We start from the raw sequence: 22,162 nt of genomic DNA on the forward strand, positions 1-22,162 counted from the left end.
CGCCCTCTTAAGGCGCTAACGGGAGGCGCAAACCAGCTGAATTTTTCCCACTACGTATATTGGTTTGCACTCGATCCTGTTTACCAGAGATACGTGAATCTCAACAGGGTGCTGCTGACATCCAAACTATGACACAGCAACACAAGTTAATTAACAGGGGCTGGACCATTAAATTAATATGAAGACCACTAACACACAAATCACAGCTCCTGATACCACGTAAATTAAACTAAAAGCTTATCACAAGTCATCTCAAAGTGTCCACATAAAAATCCTGGCCCATTTCCTGCAAACATGCTGAACAATTACTTCCTCTAAGTATTCATAAGAACATAAGAAATAGGAGCCACTTGGCCCCTCGAGCCGGCTCCACCATTCAATAAGATTATGGCTGATCTTGGGCTCAAAGCCACTTCCCCGCCCGCTCCCCATAACCGTTCACTCCCTTATCTTGCAAAAATCTATCTATCTCCACCTTAAATGTATAGAAACATAGAAGATAGGAGCAGGAGTAGGCCATTCGGCCCCTTGAGCCTGCCCCGCCATTCAATAAGATTGTGGCTGATCATCCAAATTCAGTACCCTGTCCCTGCCTTCTCTCCATATCCCTTGATCCCTTTAGCCTTAAGAAATATATCTAACTCCTTCTTGAATATATTTAATGAATTGGCCTCAACTGCCTTTTGTGGTAGAGAATTCCACAGGTTCACCACTCTGGGTGAAGAAATTCCTCAGTTCTAAAAGGGCGACCCTTTATTCTGAAATTATGCCCCCGAGTTCTAGATTTCCCCACGAGGGGAAACATCCTCTCTGCATCTACCTTGTCGAGCCCCCTCAATATCTTATATGTTCACTTATATATCTTATATCTTATATATATATATATCTTATACCCACCCAAAAAAACAAAAATGAAAGTCGACAATAGAGCTCCTAATTTTGCGTTGTGATCCTCTGGAAGCCATATTGGTTCACACGGCTTTTAACTGTGCAGGGTGCCTGCCTGATACAGGCGTTAGGCTCCTTAAATATGCAAATGAAAGGGCCCACTCATGGTCGCTCAAAAGACAGACAAGGAAATTTAGAGTTTTTATTGTTGTGGGCTCAGGAGAATCAGGAGTGCTCTTTGTGGGCCCACAAAAACCTCTGGCTTGCTCAAAGCCCCCACGCCCCTTCCCGGGACCGCCTACCCCTTCTACCAGCCAGCTTTGCACGAGAGCCAGCCGATTTCCCGCAATCCCCAACAAGCAAGCTGCAGCAAAGCACCTGTCTGGTGCCCGTGACTTGCTGACAACATTTAAATGAGGCCCGAAGCCGAATTTGGCTCCTTCTGATATTGTTTACTTAGACTTTAAAAGGCATTTGATAAAGTTCCACACAAAAGATTATTAATCGAGCTGAAAGCTGTGGAGATTCAGGGCAAAGGTTGAGTATGGATAAGAAATTGTGATGGTTAGAAAACAATGGGCCCTGGTGAGAGGGGTAATGTCAGGGTGAGACAGAGCACTGAGTGGGCTTCTCCAGGGTTCAACTATGATCAAACTGTACACTCTTGTGGATGAGATGTTAAACCAAGACCCCATCTGCCCGCTCAGGTGAATGTCAAAGATCGCATTGCACTATTCAAAGAAGGGCAGGGAGTTTTCTTGGTGTCCTGGCAAACATTTATCCCTCAACCAACAGCACAAGGACCAAATTATCGGGTCATTTATCTCATTGTTGTTAATGGGATCTCGCTATGCACAAATTGGCTTTTTTTTTATAGATTTGTTTTCAGGATGTGAGCGACACTAACAAGGCCACATTTATTGCCCATTCTTAGTTGCCCTGAGAGCATTAAAAGTGAACCATGTAGTGTGGAACATGTAGACCAGATCAGGTAGAGGTGGCAGGTTTCTACGGCAATACAGCAGCTTTCATAGATCCAGGCCACAAATCACCAGATTTAAGGAATTCATTTTCCCCAACAGTGACTACACTTCAAAAGTACTTCATTGACTATGAGGTGCTTTAGGATGTCCTTATTATGTCCATGAATAATTGAGACACAGACTGCAGGAGTTGATTATAACAAGTCTTTACTGAATGGAGACAACCTGGAAACTGAAACTACGGAAGCCTGCTAGGGCCTTTTATACAGGGGTGGTCACTGCCGGTACTGCAGTCTGAGACCAGTTATTCCCTTAAAGGTACATACACAACAATTCCTCCCCTTTTAGATAAACAGTACATAACATTCATTTAACAACTAAATAATAATTAATTACAATTACAATTACAGTTGCTAGATACATTGGTTGAAGTTAAGCAATTATAAGTTCAGTCTTTGAGGAGGCTTCCTGATTCTGTCTGGATAACGCCTCTTTGGGATATCAGGTTCTTCTGGCAAGGTTGAGTCGGGATCAATGTCATTGTTTGGTTCGTCTGCTTCCAATATCGCCGATTCTGCGGTAGATGCAATTGGTACTTCGGTTTCATCGCCAGGTGTATCAGATCATGGTGTGGAGTTGACGTTTTCCAGTGACTCTAGAATCTGGTCAGCATGGCGTCTTACAATGCTCTCTCCAACGTCCACGGTATACATTAGAGGTCCTTGCCGTGTACAGATCGTTCCTGGCTGCCATTTCTCTGTGCGGTAGTCCCGTGCCAAAACTGGTTGACCTATCTTAAAACTCCTGGTCGGCCTTTCATTCATATTCTGAAACTGCCTGTTCTCCACATCTCTTCTGACGTTTGGCTTAACCAAATCCAAGCGGCATCGTAGTCTTCGATTGAAGAACATCATGGCTGGAGTTTGGTTGGTAACCGCATGTGTCGCATTCCGGTAGGCAAACAAGAAGTTATCCACCTTGTGTTGTAGGGGTATATCTTCATTACACATTGCCTTGATAGCCTTCTTGAATGTTTGAACAAACCTCTCGGCCAATCCATTAGTGGCTGGATGATATGGGGCGGATGTGTAATGCTTAACACCATTGTTCTTTAAGAACCTCCGGAACTCTTCAGACACAAACTGTGGTCCATTGTCAGAGCAAATCTGTTCAGGCAGCCCATTCCTGGCGAATATGGTTCGTAAGGCTGTGATAGTTTTTTCTGTGGTGGTTGAGGACATTTTTATTACTTCTGGCCACTTTGAATGTGCATCCACCGCAATTAAAAACATCGAGTCCATAAAGGGACCAGCAAAATCAATGTGCACCCTTTGCCATGGAGATGAGGGCCACTCCCATGGATGTAGAGGGGCTTGTGGTGGGGCGTTTTGGACCTTCTGGCATCCTGTACAGCTCTTGGTCATCTCTTCGATTTCTCTATCGATTCCCGGCCACCACACAAACGCTCTGGCTAAGTTCTTCATTTTTACCCCTCCCAGATGACCCTCATGAAGCTCATTGAGCACTCTATCCTTCAATTTGGGTGGAATTACTACTCTGGATCCACACATCAAGGTTCCTCTGCACACTGACAGCTGTTCTCTTCTCGGCGAGAATGCTGGCAGCAGTGGTTCGCCATGTGCTGGCCATCCCTTCACCGTTAAATCATAGACCCAGGAGAGTGTCGGGTCATTTCGTGTTTCCTTTTCTATGTTTGCATTCGTCACAGGGAGACACTCGACTATAGTCGAGTGGAATAACTCCACTGGATCCACTGCCAGTTCTTCTTCCACTGTCGGCAACGGTAGGCGCGACAATCCATCAGCATTCCCATGCTGTTTAGTTCCTTTGTACTCGATGTCATATTGGTGTGCCCCTAGGAAAAGGGACCACCTCTGTAGCCGTTGTGCCATCATTATTGGTACGCCCTTCTGAGGGTTGAAAATGGAGACGAGAGTGTGGTGTATGTAACCGTTCCACCTTTAAGAGAACTATTTTAAGAGATGCACTACTTTATCTTGGCTGCTGTATACTGTAATACCGGTGGTGACCACACCGGTATATAAGTGCTGTGTAATGATTTATTGGGCAGTTCAGCCTGACCTCCGACTAGTAAAGACCTGTTGAATTTACTCTTGTGGTCTGTGTGCAGTGATTCTTATTAACAATAACTAGAACACACAGACTTAACAGAGAGGTTGATGATCAGTTAGTAGAGTAAATTTCTGACCGTGCAGGTAGTGATTGAACTTCTTCACCCCCCACACCAGGCTGAGGGCCTCTCTGTCAATCTGGGCGTAGTTACGCTCGGCTGAAGTTAACGAGTGTCACGCAAACGCTATCGGCCTCTCTGAACCATCAAGGAATTTATGTGACAGTACCGCCCCAATGCCATAGGGAGACGCATCACACGCCAGTCTTATCGGTAGTGATGGGTTGTAGTGAGCCAATACTTCTCTTGAAGTGATTAGGTCCTTACTCTTCTGAAAGGCCCGCTTACATTCATCGCTCCATTTCCATGCTACTTCCGTTCGTAGTAGGGCGTTCAGTGGATGCAGAATTGTGGACAAATTCGGCAAAAACTTATGGTAGTAATTCACCAATCCGAGGAATGACCTCAGTTGCGACACATTTTCAGGCACTGGAGCCTTAACTACCGCTTCAATTTTGTCAGGGGACTTATGCAACCTCTCTTCATCAATCACGTGGCCACAATACGATATCTGTTTCTTAAAAAACTCGCACTTGGGGCGATTGGCTCGTAGCCCATGTTCACGTAGTCTAGTGAGCACCTGCTCTAGGTTGGCAAGGTGTTCACTGTCATCTTCACCTGTCACTAGGATGTCGTCCAAGTAACACTGAGTCCCCGGAATCCCTTGCAGGACTTGTTCCATCGCTCTTTGCCATATCGCCGGAGCTGATGCTACTCCGAATACCAGTCGATTATACTGGTAAAGGCCTTTGTGAGTGTTTATCGTGAGATACTTCCTAGAGGATTCTTCAACTTCCATCTGCAAATATGCTTGTGCTAGGTCAATTTTTGTAAAACGCTTCCCTCCAGATAGTGAGGCGAAGATATCTTCTATCCTTGGAAGAGGATATTGTACTGTGTGAAGGACTGGGTTCACCGTCACCTTGAAGTCCCCACAGATGCGAACCTTCCTTGGCTCCTCAGACTTATTGTTTAACGTTTTCTTCATGACAGGAACGATGGGTGTCGCCCACTCGCTCCAGTCTACCTTAGATAACACGCCTGCATTCTCCAGATTCTCCAGCTCTGCCTCGACGGCTGGGCGAATTGCATATGGTACCGGTCTTGCTTTGAAAAACTTGGGAATTGCATTCTCCTCTATTTTTATCGAGGCGGTTACGCCTTTAAGAGTGCCCAGTTCTTGTTGAAATACCTCTTTGGCGTCAGCTAAGATTGTTGACAATCGTCCAGGAGTGACGTCGTCATCCTTTTTACCAGCCACCGCCAGTGCCTGAATGGAGTGCCAGTCTAAACTTATCTTTCTGATCCATTCACATCCCAATAACGGTGGTCCACCATCTTGCAGAATGTAGAGATACAATTTCCATATTATCTTGCCGTTGTATTCGACAGGCACCCTTATTTTTCCTCTGGGGTACACTTTTTGCCCCGTATACGTCCTCAAGACGATGGATGTCTCTCTCAAGGGTATGTGTGAGAATAGCCGCTCGTAGTCTTGTCGATTCATGACGGTTAGAGCTGATCCTGTATCCAATTCCATTTTGACTTGGGACCCTGCTATCGTGAGGGTGACCCAAATGGTTCGGTGATCCTCTTTTGCGATTACGTTGTGAAGTTTGAGACAGCTTAGTCTCTTGTTCCCGGATTCACTATCGCTCATCTGGTCTTCGGAACTACTGTCTGTCATCTTTTGTACTTTCCTGTACGGTTCCTTAGTAGCCTTTTTGTTGTCGTTGGTCTTCTTCCCAGACCTGCAAACTCGTGCAATGTGTCCCATCTTTCCGCATTGCCTGCATATTTTGTCCTTGGACCAGCAGTCCTTCTGGTCATGGGTTGTTCTGCCACAGCGATAACATTTTGCAAATCCCCGTGTCAGTTCATGGGTGCCGTATTCCTGTGGCTTTTGTTGTATTTCCGCAGCTCCCCTTGCTGCTGCTTCGTACGAAACTGCCACGCTGAAAGCCTTATCTAGCGTCAGCTCTTTCTCTGAGAGTAACCTCTTCTGGGTCCGTTCACTCAGGAGTCCACATACAAATTTGTCCCGTAAGGTATCTGCCAGTCCTGCTCTGAACTGGCAGTGCTTTGATAGCTTGCGTAGTTCCGTAAGGTAATCAGCATTGCTCTCATTTTTATGTTGATTTCTCCTGTGGAATTTAAATCTTTCTGCTATCAGCAGCGGTGTAGGATTTAGGTGTTCCTGTAGGATAGCAACAATTTCGTTAAAACTCTTTGCCTTCGGTTTGGCTGGAGTAATCAGGTCCCGCAATAGGCCGTACGTTCTTGCGCCCATTAAATTTAGCAATACCGATGCCTTTTTCTCATCGGCTATTTTGTTTGCCTCGCAATACACCTCGACTCTTTCCACACACGTGGTCCAGTCTTCTATTGCATTATCGAAAGCAGTGATCTCGCCAGTCTTTGGCATCTTGAAAATCTAAGATGGCGCCTCCCGCGCTTTGCCTTAGTCCCCGATGGATCAAAATGGCGCCTCCCGCGCTTTTCCTTCTTCCCCGCCGAGTTAAGATGGCGCCTCCCGTGCTTTCCCGCTGCTGTCAACGCTGTTGCTGGCGATTATATTTATTTTACTATCCTGTAATGGCGACGCCCTATGGTCTTCGCGCCTCCCCGATCGCTGCTGCCAACGCCGCTCTCCGCGGTATTTTTATTTTTCTATCGCGCTTCAATATTTGCTCCGTTAATTGAGGAACCGTTTCCGTCGTGGAGCGGACCCTCTGGGACACTTCCCTCCCTCTTCTTAGGTCCGAACGCTGCCCGGCTTCGAAGCACCGGCCGCGCCCTGTGTGCTCCACCCTCTCTCTCTCTCTTTGCTTCCCGACTCGCTGCCCGGCCCCGTTGCAGAGCCACCCGATCGAGCTCTAGCCCGCCGCAGCCCAGGAAGGATCAGTGCACTACCTGCCACCAGCCCGATTAGCTGGGAAACCACAGACTGGAGAACCAAGCCTGGCTCTCGACAGTCTCTCCTGCACTTTTCAATTCGATGATTTGGAGGGCGGTTGCCCACGGTCGACGCCCGTTTCTCGAGTTTCTTTGGATTATTTTTTTTTCTTTCTTCTGGCTTCGACCTTCAATAACGTCGTCTGAGGTGCTGCCGAGTTGCAGGTAAGTTCGTTTCTTACTCGTCGCCAGTATTATGTCCATGTATAATTGAGACACGGACTGCAGGAGTTGATTATAACAAGTCTTTACTGAATGGAGACAACCTGGAAACTGAAACTACAGAAGCCTGCTAGGGCCTTTTATACAGGGGTGGTCACTGCCGGTACTGCAGTCTGAGACCAGTTATTCCCTTAAAGGTACATACACAACAGTCCTGAGGTCATGAAAGGTGCTATATAAATGCACACACAGTGTAGCAGACCTTTGCCCCTCACAGAGACAGGGGGAACAACTGCTCTGGTTGATAGCAACATTGCTGCACATAGCAACCAAAGTAATACGTTCCTTCCCCCCAACAAAGTGAAGGAGACGTACAGAAATAAAAAAAGGAAGTCTGTGAGTCATACAAGTGAGTGGGGACATGCAGAAATTAGACAAAAGAAAAGACTTATAAAAAGAAGAAACTTGAGTGTGAAAGAAGAGCCACATACAAAGATAACAAAGGAAATATATGAGATGCACAGGGAGCAAAAGCGAAACCAAAAAAGAGGGAGACAGTCTTCAAGGCAGAAGAGAGAGTGGAAAATGTCCAAACAGTTACAGAGAGTGATTTTTTAATGTGAACATGAGATCAATTAGTACAGTTAAATACGGATATGCACGTAACTAGTTTGCCAAGGAAAATTTAGTTATGAATTAGAGTTATACTGAGATCAGGACTTTTCTATGATAAGACTCAATGGGAAAGCACATTGAAATGCTCTACTCATGCTCAAAAAGGAATGTGCTTTACTAAGACTAGGTTGTGCTACAAAACTATTGCTTATAGCAAAACACAAATTCCTTCTCAGAATGAATGCTCAAAGGGAACCATGGAAAACCATATTAAAAGTAAACACTTTTGCAATATTTATTATTTGCAACCAAATGCTATATGCCTTGCAGTGGAAACGATGCATATGGTGTATTTATTCAAAGGACTGCTACATAATGAAATGTCTGTTGTGAAATATTATCCTAGAAAACTGGCCTGCCCTCTCCTCATGAAATATCTGGACAATATTATAGAATGATTCTTAGTATCACATGAAAAAAACCTGTTTTTTTTTTATTCGTTCACAGGATATGGGCATTGCTGGCAAGGCTAGCATTTATTGCCCATCCCTAATTGCCCTTGAATGGCTTGCTAGGCCATTTCAGAGCACAGTTAAGAGCCAATCACATTGCTGTGGTTCTGGAGTCACATATAGGTCAGACCGGGTAAGGACGGCAGATTTCCTTCCCTAAGTGAACCAAATGGGTTTTTACGACAATCCGGTAGTTTCATGGTCACCATTACTGATACTTGCTTTTTATTCCAGATTTATTTAATTAATTGAATTTAAATTCCCCAGCTGCTGTGGTGGGATTTGAACTACTTGTCACCAGATTATTAGTCCAGGCCTCTGGATTACTAGTCCAGTAACATTACCACTATGCTTCCGTTCCCTAAACATGAAAAAGACCTGTTAAAAATACTGCAACGCCATGAGCTTATTAAAGGTTCAATATAAAATTAGCAAGGACTTATTAATTTTTCCGAGATATAAAACAGCAATGTTCCAACTTTTAAATACTTAAACTTATCGCTGACAGATCATCAATCCAAATTTCAAGGACCCAGGCAGTATTCTGTATGAAGGGATTGGAAACACCTGCTTTACATTATCTATGGAAAATACAGCGAACACCCTGACCTTTCCATGACCCCTTCTCAAAGACAGCTGCAACCTATGGTGCCGAGTTCTACTACAAAATAAAACATGTCAAAATGACAAACTGCACACACAATATCATCCACCAGTTGGGTCTTCTGTGGTGGAGTGATGTCATTCTGTATCATGTAACACCAATGCAAATTATATTAAAAGGTCACTTTTTTCAGATTGCTTTCTTCACATTCTACAAAGTTCTGAGGAGAGAATCCTGTAGTTATTGTTGTCTGGGAGTTGAGTTCTGGATTTTAACATGCAGACAAAGTGAGATATACCCTGATAGTTTACTCTGTGGGTTAGTTTTAACAAATTCATAAACACATTGATCCTGAAATTGCTTGGCTGTTACAGGAAACTCTTGTCATGACTTCAGCAGGAGTTTAGCGGAACGGCCGCAAGCACTTGGCAGCATGCCCATGATTTTCCAATATGTGCAAGCAGCGGGTGAGGCTCCTCGCCATCAGCGCACTATTGTAAAATTAGCCCTTGGATGTCAAATGAGAAAATATTCCATTCGCTAGTATTAACGTCCCTCACCTGGCTAAGCAAAATATTTATCTCAAACAGTTAAGTGAATGTTGGATGCTTCCTAGGCATCCTTGGGACATGTTGCATTTGGGTGCTGAGGGATATTCAGTTAAATAGCCTTTAGTGGGAAATAGTGGGAAAATAGAATGAGAGTAAACCAGCGAGAGACATAAAAACAGACTGTAAAAGCTTTTATAGGTATTGTAAAAAGGAAAGAGTTAGACAAGTTGAGTGCATGGGCAAATACATGACAGATGCAGTATAACGTGGCTAAATGTGAAGTTATCCACTTCGGTAGGAAAAACAGAAAGGCTCAGAGTATTATTTAAATGGTGCTAGATTGGGGAATGTTGATGTACAGAGGAACCTGGGTGTCCTTGTACACCAGTCACTGAAAGCAAACATGCAGGTGCAGCAAGCAGTTAGGAAGACAAATGGTATGTTGGCCTTCATTGCAAGAGGATTTGAGTACAGGAGCAAGGATGTCTTACTACAGTTATACAGGGCCTTGGTGAGACCACACCTGCAGTACTGTGTGCAGTTTTGGTCACCTTACCCAAGAAAGGATATACTTGCCACAGAGGAAGTGCAGCGAAGGTTCACCAGACTGACTCCTGGGATGGAAGGACTGCCGTATGAGGAGAGATTGGGTCGACTAGGCCTGTATTCACTAGAGTTTAAAAGAATGAGAGGGGATCTCATTGAAACGTATAAAATTCTGACAGGACTAGACAGACTGGATGCAGGGAGGATGTTTCCCCTGGCTGGGGGGTCTAGAACGAGGGGGGTCACAGTCTCAGAATACGGGGTAGGACATTTAGGACTGAGATGAGGAGAAATTTCTTCACTCAGAGGGTGGTGAACCTGTGGAATTCTCTACCACAGAGCTGTGGAGGCCAAGGGGGCGATTTTTGCCAGCCCTGGGGGGGCGGTTGTGGAGGCGGGCCTGCCAGGAAAATGGCAGAATTTGGAGCCCAACCCGCCTCCATGCCATCTTCCTAGGAGGCGGGTAGCCGTCCTGCGCGGGGTCCCGTCTCCTTGGAGGCGGGAAAGGATTAAAGCCTATTAACAGCTTCCCGAAGACTCTGAAACCCGCCAGCTCAGCGAGGCGAGTAGGAAGTCTGTGGGGGTGCAAAAGTGTGCTGTGAAGGTAAGTGATGGGTGCAAGAGTGTAGAGGTGAGTATCTGAGGTAAGTGCAAAGTGTTATTAAAAGCGTACTTAGCTTTGTTTCTTCCTGCAGGCTTCAGTCGGTGTGTATGCGGAGAGTCTCGGACCTCCGCGTTGGGAATGACAGGCATTCTCAGATGCAACAACCATCTCATTTCGGCAAAAGAAAGAAGTTTGATGAGGTCTTGTATTCAAGACCTCATCAAACTGCAGTCACTGTTTGACAGCTTCACAGAGCTATCAAACAATGACAATTCATCTGCAACCGGCTTTCCCTTAATTGGTCTGCTGAGCCCGCTGGGCGGGATTAACAAGGTCAATCAAGGGAAAATAGCGTGGGTTGGCCACAAATCGATGGAGGCGGGACATCGACCCGCCAAGCAGCAGTCCCGCCTCCAATGCACCCCCATTAACAAAATTGCCCCCCAAGTCACTGAATATATTTAAGAAGGAGATAGATAGATTTCTAGACACAAAAGGCATCAAAGGGTGTGGGGAGAGAGCGGGAATATGGTATTGAGATAGAGGATCAGCCATGATCATATTGAATGGCGGAGCAGGCTCGAAGGGCCAAATGGCCTACTCCTGCTCCTATTTTTCTATGTTTCTATGAAAAGATTAGCGAAAGTAAATGTGAGTCCGTTACAGGCTGAGACAGGAGAAATTATAATGGGGAAGAATGAAATGGCAGAGAAATTAAACAAATACTTCGGCCACGATTTCATCAACCGAGGCGGGTCCGGGGCGGCCGGGGACAGTGTCGCAGTCCCAGCCCGCTTCCTACTGCAGTTCGCACTCTCCAAGCGATTTTTCGTTGATTGGGCTTGTTAAGCCCGCCTTGCGAGGTTCCCGGCCAATTAATAGGAAGCAGGTCTGATGACATCATTTGATGGCGCGTCATCAACCGATTTCCTTAAAGGGGCCATGCGCAAATTGATTTTGACAGTTGTGATGTCAGTGTTCTACAGCATTGAGGTGCTGCAAACATTGACAAGCACTGCACAAAGGTGCACGGCTGCACCCAGGCTCTCCCATTACTCTCTCCATATGCTTATGGAGGGAGTCACCGTATGCAGGGATGTTCTCTTCCCTTCCAATGGGCGGAAGAGACCTCCACAGGAGATCCACGCAGCCTGGTTGCACATTGCACAGGAGGGCACAAGCAGGGATGTCGTCAGGAGGACCAGGCTGCAGTGGCGAAAGCCTTTCAATGATCTGAGCAGATCACAAAATGTTACTGCCAAGCCGCACTCAACCTCATCACATCCCCATCATTCTGCCTTCCCTACCCTACTCCTGCACATCTTTACTTACACCAACTTACCTTGCACCTCCAATTCCCCATTTCACTAGCCACCCCTCACACTCACCCTCAACCTACTGCAAGCATACCAACTAACAACACACAAGGGTAGGCACCTGGGTGGTTTAGCCAATGTTCATGTGAAGTTTCTGTTAATGTGTTGTCAAACATTAAAATCTATATTTTCAACACTTTACCTTATTGGGCAGATCTGTGCTCACCTTTTAAGTGTCTTAGTGAGTTCCAGTGAATGTTGAGACATAACTTACCCCCTGCAAAAAGAAAATTGTGATGAATGTGAAAGGAATGACTTGGGCATTGTAGGGATGCTTTATGGCCATTGTCGAGTGCTCATGCCCTGTGTCCTGTGCAGCATCAGGTGATTGCAGAGAAGGTTGGTATTGTTGTTGGTGATGTTGGTGTGCCTGGTAATTTTGGTGTTGGGGCTGATCATGGAGGGATTCAGAGGTCCAAGGTGTGATTTTTTTCAAGGGCACTGATGTTGCTAAAGTTGAGATGACAGAAGCGATCTGTCAATGGTGAGAGCTTGCTCCAAGGATGTGACAGTGGATGGAGAGTTTACTCCAAACACTTCCAAACTGCATAAAGCTCAAAAGTGTCTTCCAAATCCTGAAGGCTCAAGCTTATGACATTGGAAAGCAAACAGCTGTGAAATGGTAGCTTTCATACCACTTTTGCAGCTGTCAGATATTCACAGCAATGGGGGAAAACTGATAAAGAAAGGGAAAATAGAATGAGAGTAAACTAGCGAGAGACATAAAAACAGACGGTAAAAACTTCTATAGGTATGTAAAAAGGAAAATATTAGCGAAAGTAAATGTGGGTCCCTTACAGGCTGAGACAGGAGAAATTATAATGGGGAATAAGAAAATGGCAGAGAAATTAAACAAATACTTTGGGCTGGATTTTGTGAATGGAGGCGAGTTGGAGGTGGGACTGCTGCTTGTCTTGTCAATGTCCCGCCTCCATCCTCGTCTGACCAATCAGAGGGATTTTCCCCTGATTGACCTTGCGGGCTCAGCAGGCCAATTAGGGAGGAAGTCACTGACAGAGCACGTCAACGTCAGACGTGCTATCTGTCAAGACTTCTTGAAAGAAAAAATGTCAGCATTTGACAGCTCTGTGAAGCTGTCAAACACTGACATTCTCTGTAGTTTGATAAGTCCTTGTGTTCAGGACTCACCAAACCTTTCAACTTTGTAAATTTCACATGGCTGTTGGTTCGGAGGATCCAACAGTCAGTTTGTGAAATCTACAAGGAAGATGTCGGGTCTCCCGATCCAGCGCGGTTGAAGGCTGTAGGAAGAAAACAAGGTAAGTGAACATTTTAAAAAACTTATCACTCACCTTAGATACTTACCACTCCACGCTTGCACCCATCATCATTACTTCCAGGTGCCTCTGACTGCCGCAGACCTCCTTCACGTCTCCTCCAACCCAGTGGGGTTCTCCGAGGTCGGGAAGCCTTCATCTGTGAAGGTAAAATGGCACTAATCCTTTTTGCTGCCTGTTAACTACCTGTTAACAGGCAGTTAAAAGGATTAAATGCCTTTCTCGCCTCCAGGAGACGGGACCTGAAGTAGCACATCTTCCTGCCTCCTGGCAAAAGGGCACGGAGGCGGGATGGGGGTGGGTTTGCCATTCGCCCCCACTTTCTGCTACTTTACCGGCAGTCCCGTCTCCATGCCCGCCTCCTCGGGGCTTGGAAAATCCAGCCCTTTGTGTCTGTCTTCATGGAAGAAGATACAAAAAACTTCCTGGAAATAGTGGAGAACCAAGGCTCTAGCGAGAATGAGGAACTGAAAGAAATGAGTAAATTAGTATTAGTATAAAAGAAAGTACTGGAGAAATTAATGGGACTGAAAGCCGATAAATCTCCTGGACCTGATGTCCTACATCCTAGGGTTTTGAAAGAGGTGGCTATAGAGATACTGGATGAATTGGTTGTCATTTCCCAAAAATCCATAGATTCTAGAACGGTTCCTGCGGATTGGAAGGTAGAAAATGTAACCCCACTATTTAAGAAAGGAGGGAAGGAAGAGAGAAAACGGGGAACTACAGACCAGTTAGCCTGACATCAGTAGTAGGGAAAATGCTAGAATCGATTATTAAGGACGTGGTAACAGGGCACTTAGAAAATAATAATAGGATTGGACAGACTCAACACAAATTTATGAAAGGGAAATCATGTTTGATGAATCTGTTAAGAGTTTTTTGAGGCTGTAACTAGCAGAATAGATAATGGGGAACCAGTGGATGTGCTGCATTTGGATTTTCAGAAGGCATTCGATAAGGTGCCACACAAGAAGTTATTAAACAAAATTAGGGCTCATGGGATTGGGGGTAATATACTAGCATGGATTGAGGATTGGTTAACGGACAGAAAACAGAGAGTAGGAATAAATGGGTCATTTTCGGGTTGGTAGGCTGTAACTAGTGGGGTACCGCAAGGATCAGTGCTTGGGCCTCAGCTATTCACAATCTACATCAATGATTTGGATGAGGGGACCAAATGTAATGGCCCAGAAATTCGGCTCTGCCCGGGTGAGTACACACAGGGTACTCACCTGTAGGCCGAATGGAATTGCCGGTTTTCTGCATGCACTGCGCATGCGCGGGAAACCGGCACTTCCGATCCTCTGAACGAAGAGGTTCAGAGGTCGAATGCGCGCGCGGGGGAGGCTGCGCGTGCGCTTTGAACTTAGGTTTTTTTTTTACAGGTTTTCCCGGGAGGGTAAGTCTGCAGGATTTACACATTTAAAAAGCAGGCCTGCTTTTTGCAAGGTAAGTGGTCAATTAATTAAAATTAAAACATTTTTTCCACAGGTTTATTACTTTTAAATACTTTAAAGCAAGGTAAGTTTATTTTTAGCCCCATTAGAATATAAAATTATTTTTTTCAAAAATTAAAATTATTGTTTAAAATAGTTATTTAATGTAATTTATAGTCTATTTAAAAAGTGTGATTTAAAAAAAAAAATTATTTGAAGGTTTACTGCTATTTTGGGCCCGTAGTATTTATAAGTTTTGACAGGTCTACCTGTCAATCTTATGGATGGGCTTTTCCCTCCTCCGATTGGCTGCCCATGGCTCATGTGATCCCAGGGGATGCATCGCACTAACTGCGCCCCTGGGACACGCAAGCACAGCGCGCCGGCAGCTGGGCCAGGCCCCGGAGCGGAATTCCACGGGGCCCTACAGCTCAACTGCCGGCGCGCAAGGTAAGTGCAGGTCGGGGGCTTACACCCGCGGGAAGCCCCCGACCCGAATTTCTGGGCCAAATATATCCAAATTTGCTGATGATACAAAGCTGGGTGGGAATGTAAGTTGTGAGGGGAATGCAAGGAGGCTTCAAGGGGATATAGACAGGCTAAGTGAGTGGGCAAGAACATGGCAAATGGAATATAATGTGGAGAAATGTGAAGTTATCCACTTTGGTAGGAAAATTAGAAATGCAGAGTATTTTTTAAATGATGAGAGATTGGGAAATGTTGGTGTTCAGGGGGACCTGGGTGTCCTTGTACACGAATCACTGAAAGCTAACATGCAAGTACAGCAAGCAATTAGGAAAGCAAATTGTATGTTGGCCTTTATTACAAGAGGATTTGAGTATAAGAGTAAAGACATCTTGCTGCAATTATATAGGGCCCTGGTGAGACCACACTTGGAGTATTATGTACAGTTTTGGTCTCCTTACCTAAGGAAGGATATGCTTGCCATAGAGGGAGTGCAACGAAGGTTCACCAGACTGGTTCCTGGGATGGGGGGTTTGTCCTATGAGGAGAGATTGAGTAGACTAGGCCTATATTCTCTAGAGTTTAGAAGAATGAGAGATGATCTCATTGAAACATACAAAATTCTTACAGGGCTTGACAGGGTAGATGCAGGGAGGATGTTTCCCCTGGCTGGGGAGTCTAGAACCAGGGGTCACAGTCTCAGAGTAAGGGGTCGGCCATTTAGGACTGAGATGAGGAGAAATTTCTTCACTCAGGGGTTGGTGAATCTTAGGAATTCTCTACCCCAGAGGGCTGTGGAGACTCAGTAGTTGAATATATTCAAGACAGAGATCGATAGATTTTTGAATATTAAGGGAATCAAGGGATATGGGAATAGTTCAGGAAAGTGGAGATGAGGTAGAAGGTCAGCCATGATCTTATTGAATGGTGGAGCAGGCTCGAGGGGCCAAATGGCCTACTCCTGCTCCTATATCTTATGTTCTTATGTTCTTTTTACAGCTCATTCTCTAATTCATTGAGGCTTACAAATATTTTTCTGCATAAGTGTCTTAGCATCACATAAATAACTATGATGTAAAGTTCTTTTATTGTATTCTCAAACAGCACACTTGGTACATTAGGTCATTATAATCATCCTAATCAATACACTAGCACGGTGGCATAGTGGTTAGCACTGTTGCCTCACAGCGCCAGGGACCCGGGTTCAAATCCGGCCTCGGGCGACTGTCTGTGTGGAGTTTGCACATTCTCCCTGTGTTTGCGTGGGTTTCCTCCGGGTGCTCCGGTTTCCTCCCACAGTCCAAAGATGTGCGGGTTAGGTTGATTGGCTATGATAAATTGACCCTTAGTGTTAGGGGGATTAAATACGTGGGGTTACGGGGATAGGGTGGGATATGTGTTGGTGTAGGGGTTACGGGGATCGGGTGGGATATGTGTCGGTGCAGGCTCGATGGGCCGAAATGGCCTCTATCTGCACTGTGGGGTTTCTGTGATTTCTGTGATTTCTATCAGTTCTCTACAAGCATTATCTGTGCCCAGGTGTCAGACACAGGAGGAGACACAAATGTCACAAAAGACTTGCATGTCACACTTTGAGTACAGTTAGTGTTTGTGCTTTGTGATGTCATTGGGTAATGGTCTCTATTTTAATATTCCCTCATGTTACTCAGTGAACAGAATGGTCACCGACATCATTTCACAAGTAATAGTAAAAACTCTTTGATCACAAATTATAGTTCGTCAACCAATCATTTTGAGTGTTTAACCCTATGGGTGTAAACACATTTAAAGCTTGTTCTCTCTATGTATTACAGTAGTGTAACATTGTAGTGCAACACTGCCTAAAAGACTAACGTAAAATAGATTTCAATATTTAATTAATTTTTGGTAGTGATAAAGGAAATCTATCCTTGGTGCCTTTACTGTATTGCCCAATGCATATTCAATAATGGTCTTTGTAGAAAGTGAATAGCCATTTTACCTCCGTTGTTTTTCACCTTCAATGATGGATATTCCGGTATCGGTTGCTTCTGCTGAGGTATCTGTGTGGCATCATAGAAAGAATTTGAGGAAAAGGGACAATGCAACTTTAAAAAAGAAACTGGAACCAAATCCCTATGATAAATAAACATATTTCAATACCAGCCACAATCTTCCAGCACCTCATGAGCAGGGTTATGAGGACTACGTGGTCTTGATGCAGTCATGGGAAATAAAGCTGTGTCCATTTTAATATTTTAAAAATTGTGTGTTTGTGCTCTCCAGCAATCTCATTAACCAATAATGATAATATGATTTATTCAATTGAATGACAATTTTAAGCAATCCCATGTGACCATTCTATTCCTGTCGCTTTCTAGCAATCTCATTGGTTGCAGCTAATTATATGACTGATTTACTTGTTCCTCATTTGACAGTTGATAAAGACACGACACATATGGTCAGGGATTTTGCAGGATTCTGTTTATACAGTAATGGTTCATTGGTCGCTGGTAGCCACATGACTGCTGCCCACTGGTTTGAATGCTGTGAATAGTCTGTGGGAACAGTGGGGGCAATTTTGCCAGCCCTGAGAAGGTGGGTATGGAGGCGGGACTGCCGGGAAAATGGCAGAAACTGGGAGTGGGTACCGAACCTGCTCCCAACCCGCCTCCGTGCCATCTTCCCGGGAGGCGTAGCCCCGAGTCGCGCAGGGACCCATCTCCTCGAGGCGGGAAGGGGATTACAGCCATTTAACAGGTAGTTAACAGGCAGTTAAGAGGCTTATCCTCATTTTACCCCTGCAAGTGCGGGCTTCCCGACGGCTGCGAAGCTCGCCAGGGTCAGTGAGGCGAGCAGTGGGTCTGTGGAGGTGAGAGGGATCGAAAAGTGTGCTGTGGAGGCGAGTGATGGGTGCAAGTGTGGAGAGGTAAGTATGAGAGTTTAGTGTAAAATTTTAGAAAAAGTTTACTTACCTTTGTTTCTTCCTGCAGGCTTCAACCCTTGGGGATCCGGAGGTGCCTCATCTCAATGGCAGAGATGACAGAATGGCTGCTGCATTCTCAGATGCAGTAGCCATCTGATTTCTGCTGAGGAAAGAGGTTTGGTGAGTCTTCAGTGCAAGGGCTCACCTTAGAACAGAGATTGTCAGTGTTTGACAGCTTCTCAAAGCTGTCAAATGCTGACAATTCATCTGTCAAAAATTTTTGACAGATAAACCGTCTTACGCTGACGTCCTCTGTCACCAGCTTTCCCTTAATTGGCCGGCTAAGCCCACAGGGCGGGCTTAACAAGGTCAATGAATGGAAAATAGCGTGGGTTGGCCGGACGTCATTGGGGGCGGGACTAAAACCCAAAAACCAGCAGTCCCGCCCCCAACGCACGCCCATTGACAAAATCCAGCCCTGCATGTCTGAAAATCTTACTGATCATTGACTGTGGTGACCCCTACTCAAAACACTTAAAATGTTGTAAATATAAAAAGGATGGAAGCGTAGTATAGGGAGGCCAGCAGGAATAGATATTATAAAATACACATTAGCATGTTATAGCGTGGGTGTTATGCCATGTAATGCATACTGTATTATCAGTGACTGAATTAGTCAATTCAGTTTTTATTATACAATGTTCTGGGATTTTTACTGGTGTTTAAGGGATCAAATTGCATGATCTTTTTCATTTCTTTATTGTTAATATATATCCCTTTATCTATGGACTCAATTTTTTTATCTCTTACTTTTTTTAAAGGTCAGGATTCAAAACAAGATGGTGAGTAACAGGTACCAGGATGTAGCAGCCAGGTAGAGGCTGTCAAGAAAGTGAGGGAGAAAGTGTAGATTTAAGGACTTAGGCTGAGTGGCGAGTCAGGGAATGGTGGCCTTGGCAAAAGGGAGGCAGTATTCACAGAACACCAGGGTCTGCAAAGGAATTATCAGAGTGTTACCATCTGGGAATGCTCTTAGAGGTGGAGTCTGAAAAATAAAGTCTGAGGTTGAGAACCAGTCAGTCAGGCGGGGCCTTGGGTGTCTGGCACCACTTAATGGGTGGGGTTGGAGGAGGTGGAAATGTGGGTTTTGTCACAACTCTGTGAGGGGCATAGCTCTGCTGCACTGGGAATTACTGACATTTGGAAGTACTTGGGCATGACCTACGAACATTCAAGGGGATGTAGAAGAGTTGGAGTCCTGAGATTTAGCAGCATGGGGCAGGGGGGGTGGGGAGGGTGGGGGGATGCTAGAAATTGGAAGCAGCGTAGGGAGTCCTGCAGTTTGGTGGCACTGGAAGGGAAGAACATGGGGTTTAGTAGCATGGTGAAGATTTTTGGACTTGGCAGCACTAGGGTTGGTGGGGGTTCCCAGGGGGTGGCAGCACTGGAGAGGGTAACAGTTCAGCAAGAGCACCGTAGACTAAGTGCAGACACACTGTGAGAATAAAAGCAGCCACGGTCTCTACACCAGGAGCACAGTGCAACTAATGTTGGCAGATAAATGGCACGGATAAAAGCAGCCACAACAGGAGCACAATGCCTGCAAAGTGACAATAAAAGCAAATGCAGAGGAAATAACAGCAGCAATAATATGGTGCACCATGAGAACCATTTTCACCAAAGCAAACTCCAAGTTCAGAATATCAACTCAAGCTAAGTACGTACTCCAAACTGAGCCTCAGGCTCCTGAACCAGGAGAAGGATAGGCAAGGAAACTTCTTGCAGGGATTTCTAAAACCACACAGGCAAATCTGTAAGTATGAATCAGCCTTTTAGTCAGAATTGTTTTTTATAGGTTCTAATGTTAAAATGTTTTTACCAGCAAATTTTCAGATGGAGAAAAATACAAGGTGGCACCTCAAACCACATCATAAAATACTTTGTGATTTCACTGGCTCATCTATTTTCTCTCAGTGGTAGACTTCAGTCACTTCTCATTCTTGGTATGGGAAAGCCCTATAGGAATCCCACCCTCGTGATCAAAAAGGCCAGCTACATGCTGTGATTGGGAACCAACTTTAAGTTCTTTCAGCTCTTTGAGCTCTTTTAAAAACTACCTACTTTTGAGTCACAGCTGGGAGGGCTCAATGGGAAGTAAGTATAAAACATAGATAAACTGAAATATGACAGGCACTAACTGGCCTACTAAGCCCCCAATATGGCGGTTTGAAAGCACGCGTGCTGTTCTGTTCGGAGGTGCACTGACTACCTTATTGGGAAAATAAATAAAACAGGCATCCAGGGCCCACGCCTGAAACAGCTGTTAGGCCCATTGCATGTGCAAGTGTGTTGAAGGCTCCCACTTGAAGGTTGGTTTGCCCTGAATGCCGGCTGCACTCAGTAATACCAGACCTTCGGATCACCTGCGACCTACAAGGTATGTTTTTCATATTTATTTTCAGGAGTGCACCTCCCATCCCCACATTTATTGAAAGCTCGCTACCGCCCTCACCACCCCCTCCCCCACACCCCGATCGCCACCTTTCCTGACCCTCGATCCTTCCCCCAGCCTCCTCTCGCGGTCTCTGATCCTTCCCCCCCCCCCCCCCCCGCACCGGCCTCCGATCTTTCCCCCGCCTCCTCTCTCAACCCCAGGCCCCACCCCTCCGGCCTCTCCTATCCTCCCCCACCTCGCCCTCCAATCCAGACCTCCTATCCTTCCTCAATGGCCTCCGCTAGCAGCGGCCAGATTTTGGTCTCCTCCTCGGCTTCTGGCTGTTCACGCTACACCAGCTCCATTGTAATGAGGCCCCAGGTACAATATCGGCGGCGCCTTGGGCCTCACCATTCAGGCGCAGAATATGAACCTTGCACCCCCCCCCCCACACGCCTAAAAATGGGCGTGCCTGAATTTCTAGCCCTTGATGTCTACACTAACGGATCTCCCATTGCTTACACTCTATCGGTTGATGCACTACATTTTAGCAACAGGAGCATTATACCATGTAACGTATAATGTATTATTCTGCTGCTAAAGTGGAGCTGTATTCACTTAAGGACTCGCACCATTAATTTTCGCAGAGGTTCTCCCAATCTGTGGTAGACGATCTGTGGAAACCTTACTTCTCCGCAGTTCCTGCGGATCTGCTGAATATACAGCAGAAAATCTGGAGATACCCTGTGGAAATTCTACCCCACTAAGACCAGTTTCTGTTAAGTAAACACTTGATGAGTTTGTGAAGACATTAATTGCTATTCAGGCTGCAGGTCTGGTTGGACGTATTCCTGGAAGTTTCATCACATGACCTTCTGCTTCCAACTGCCCAGCCCAGTAAAATAGTCTTTTTCCCCCAATATTTTTATAACTAATAAACAAAATTGTTCAAAGAAAATGAAAAAAAAACACTTTTTTTTTAAATACCCCAATGATTTTTCTCCCAGATTGCTCGCAGTGTCGTACCGGAGATTAGGCTTCAATCCCGGAGACTCCAGGACAATCCTGACGGGCTGGCAACCCTAGTTTGGTATTTTTTGTTTTTCCTTTTTAACATATATGATTGGTAAAGTCAAATAAGAGGCTGCAAGTATTCTGACTCCAGTAATTTCCTTTTTCTGGAAAGGTTCTCTGTGCATTCCAAACATTTTTAGTGTGACAGACAGGAAATATTTTTTGAAAATGAGTTTGTTTGTGAACAACAGCACTTGGAGCTGTTACTGGAAAAAGACAAAATTTCATTACCTTATCCAAAAATGGTGGAATTATATATGTACCAGCAATGGAATACATGTATTTTAAATTGGATAGTAACTTCTGGTTAGTCAAGTTACTCCCAAACTTTGTACATGTCAATATAGCTCATCATTGCCAAAATCTACTTTCCAGAGTCCCTGAAAAAAGCTTGTCTATGATTTGTTTTTGAAAAGTGTAAGCTTCCAAATATCAATAGTTAGATTTTCAATAATCACCAAGAGACTTTAAATGCAGGTTCTAGGGTACAGCCAGCAGAGGCCAATTTGAAATCTTGAAACTTCTCCTCCTGAATGCTC

The 22,162-nt window shown here is 45.1% G+C and overlaps 1 protein-coding gene across 2 annotated transcripts in view; it reads right to left on the bottom strand.

Moving 5' to 3' along the window:
• The window catches only part of cfap92 (cilia and flagella associated protein 92 (putative)), a 209,436-nt gene that overhangs the window by 164,336 nt on the left and 22,938 nt on the right, over positions 1-22,162 (bottom strand). For both annotated transcript variants that reach the window (XM_086001721.1, XM_086001722.1), the window contains exon 6: positions 17,192-17,252. In XM_086001721.1, coding sequence (XP_085857847.1) covers positions 17,192-17,252 — 61 coding nt within the window. The remainder of the gene's footprint in view (positions 1-17,191; positions 17,253-22,162) is intronic.

This window comes from Somniosus microcephalus, chromosome 11 (genome assembly GCF_052327205.1).
Source record: "Somniosus microcephalus isolate GS21.2 chromosome 11, FLI_Smic_1.0, whole genome shotgun sequence".
Classification (NCBI taxonomy): Eukaryota; Metazoa; Chordata; class Chondrichthyes; order Squaliformes; family Somniosidae; genus Somniosus; species Somniosus microcephalus.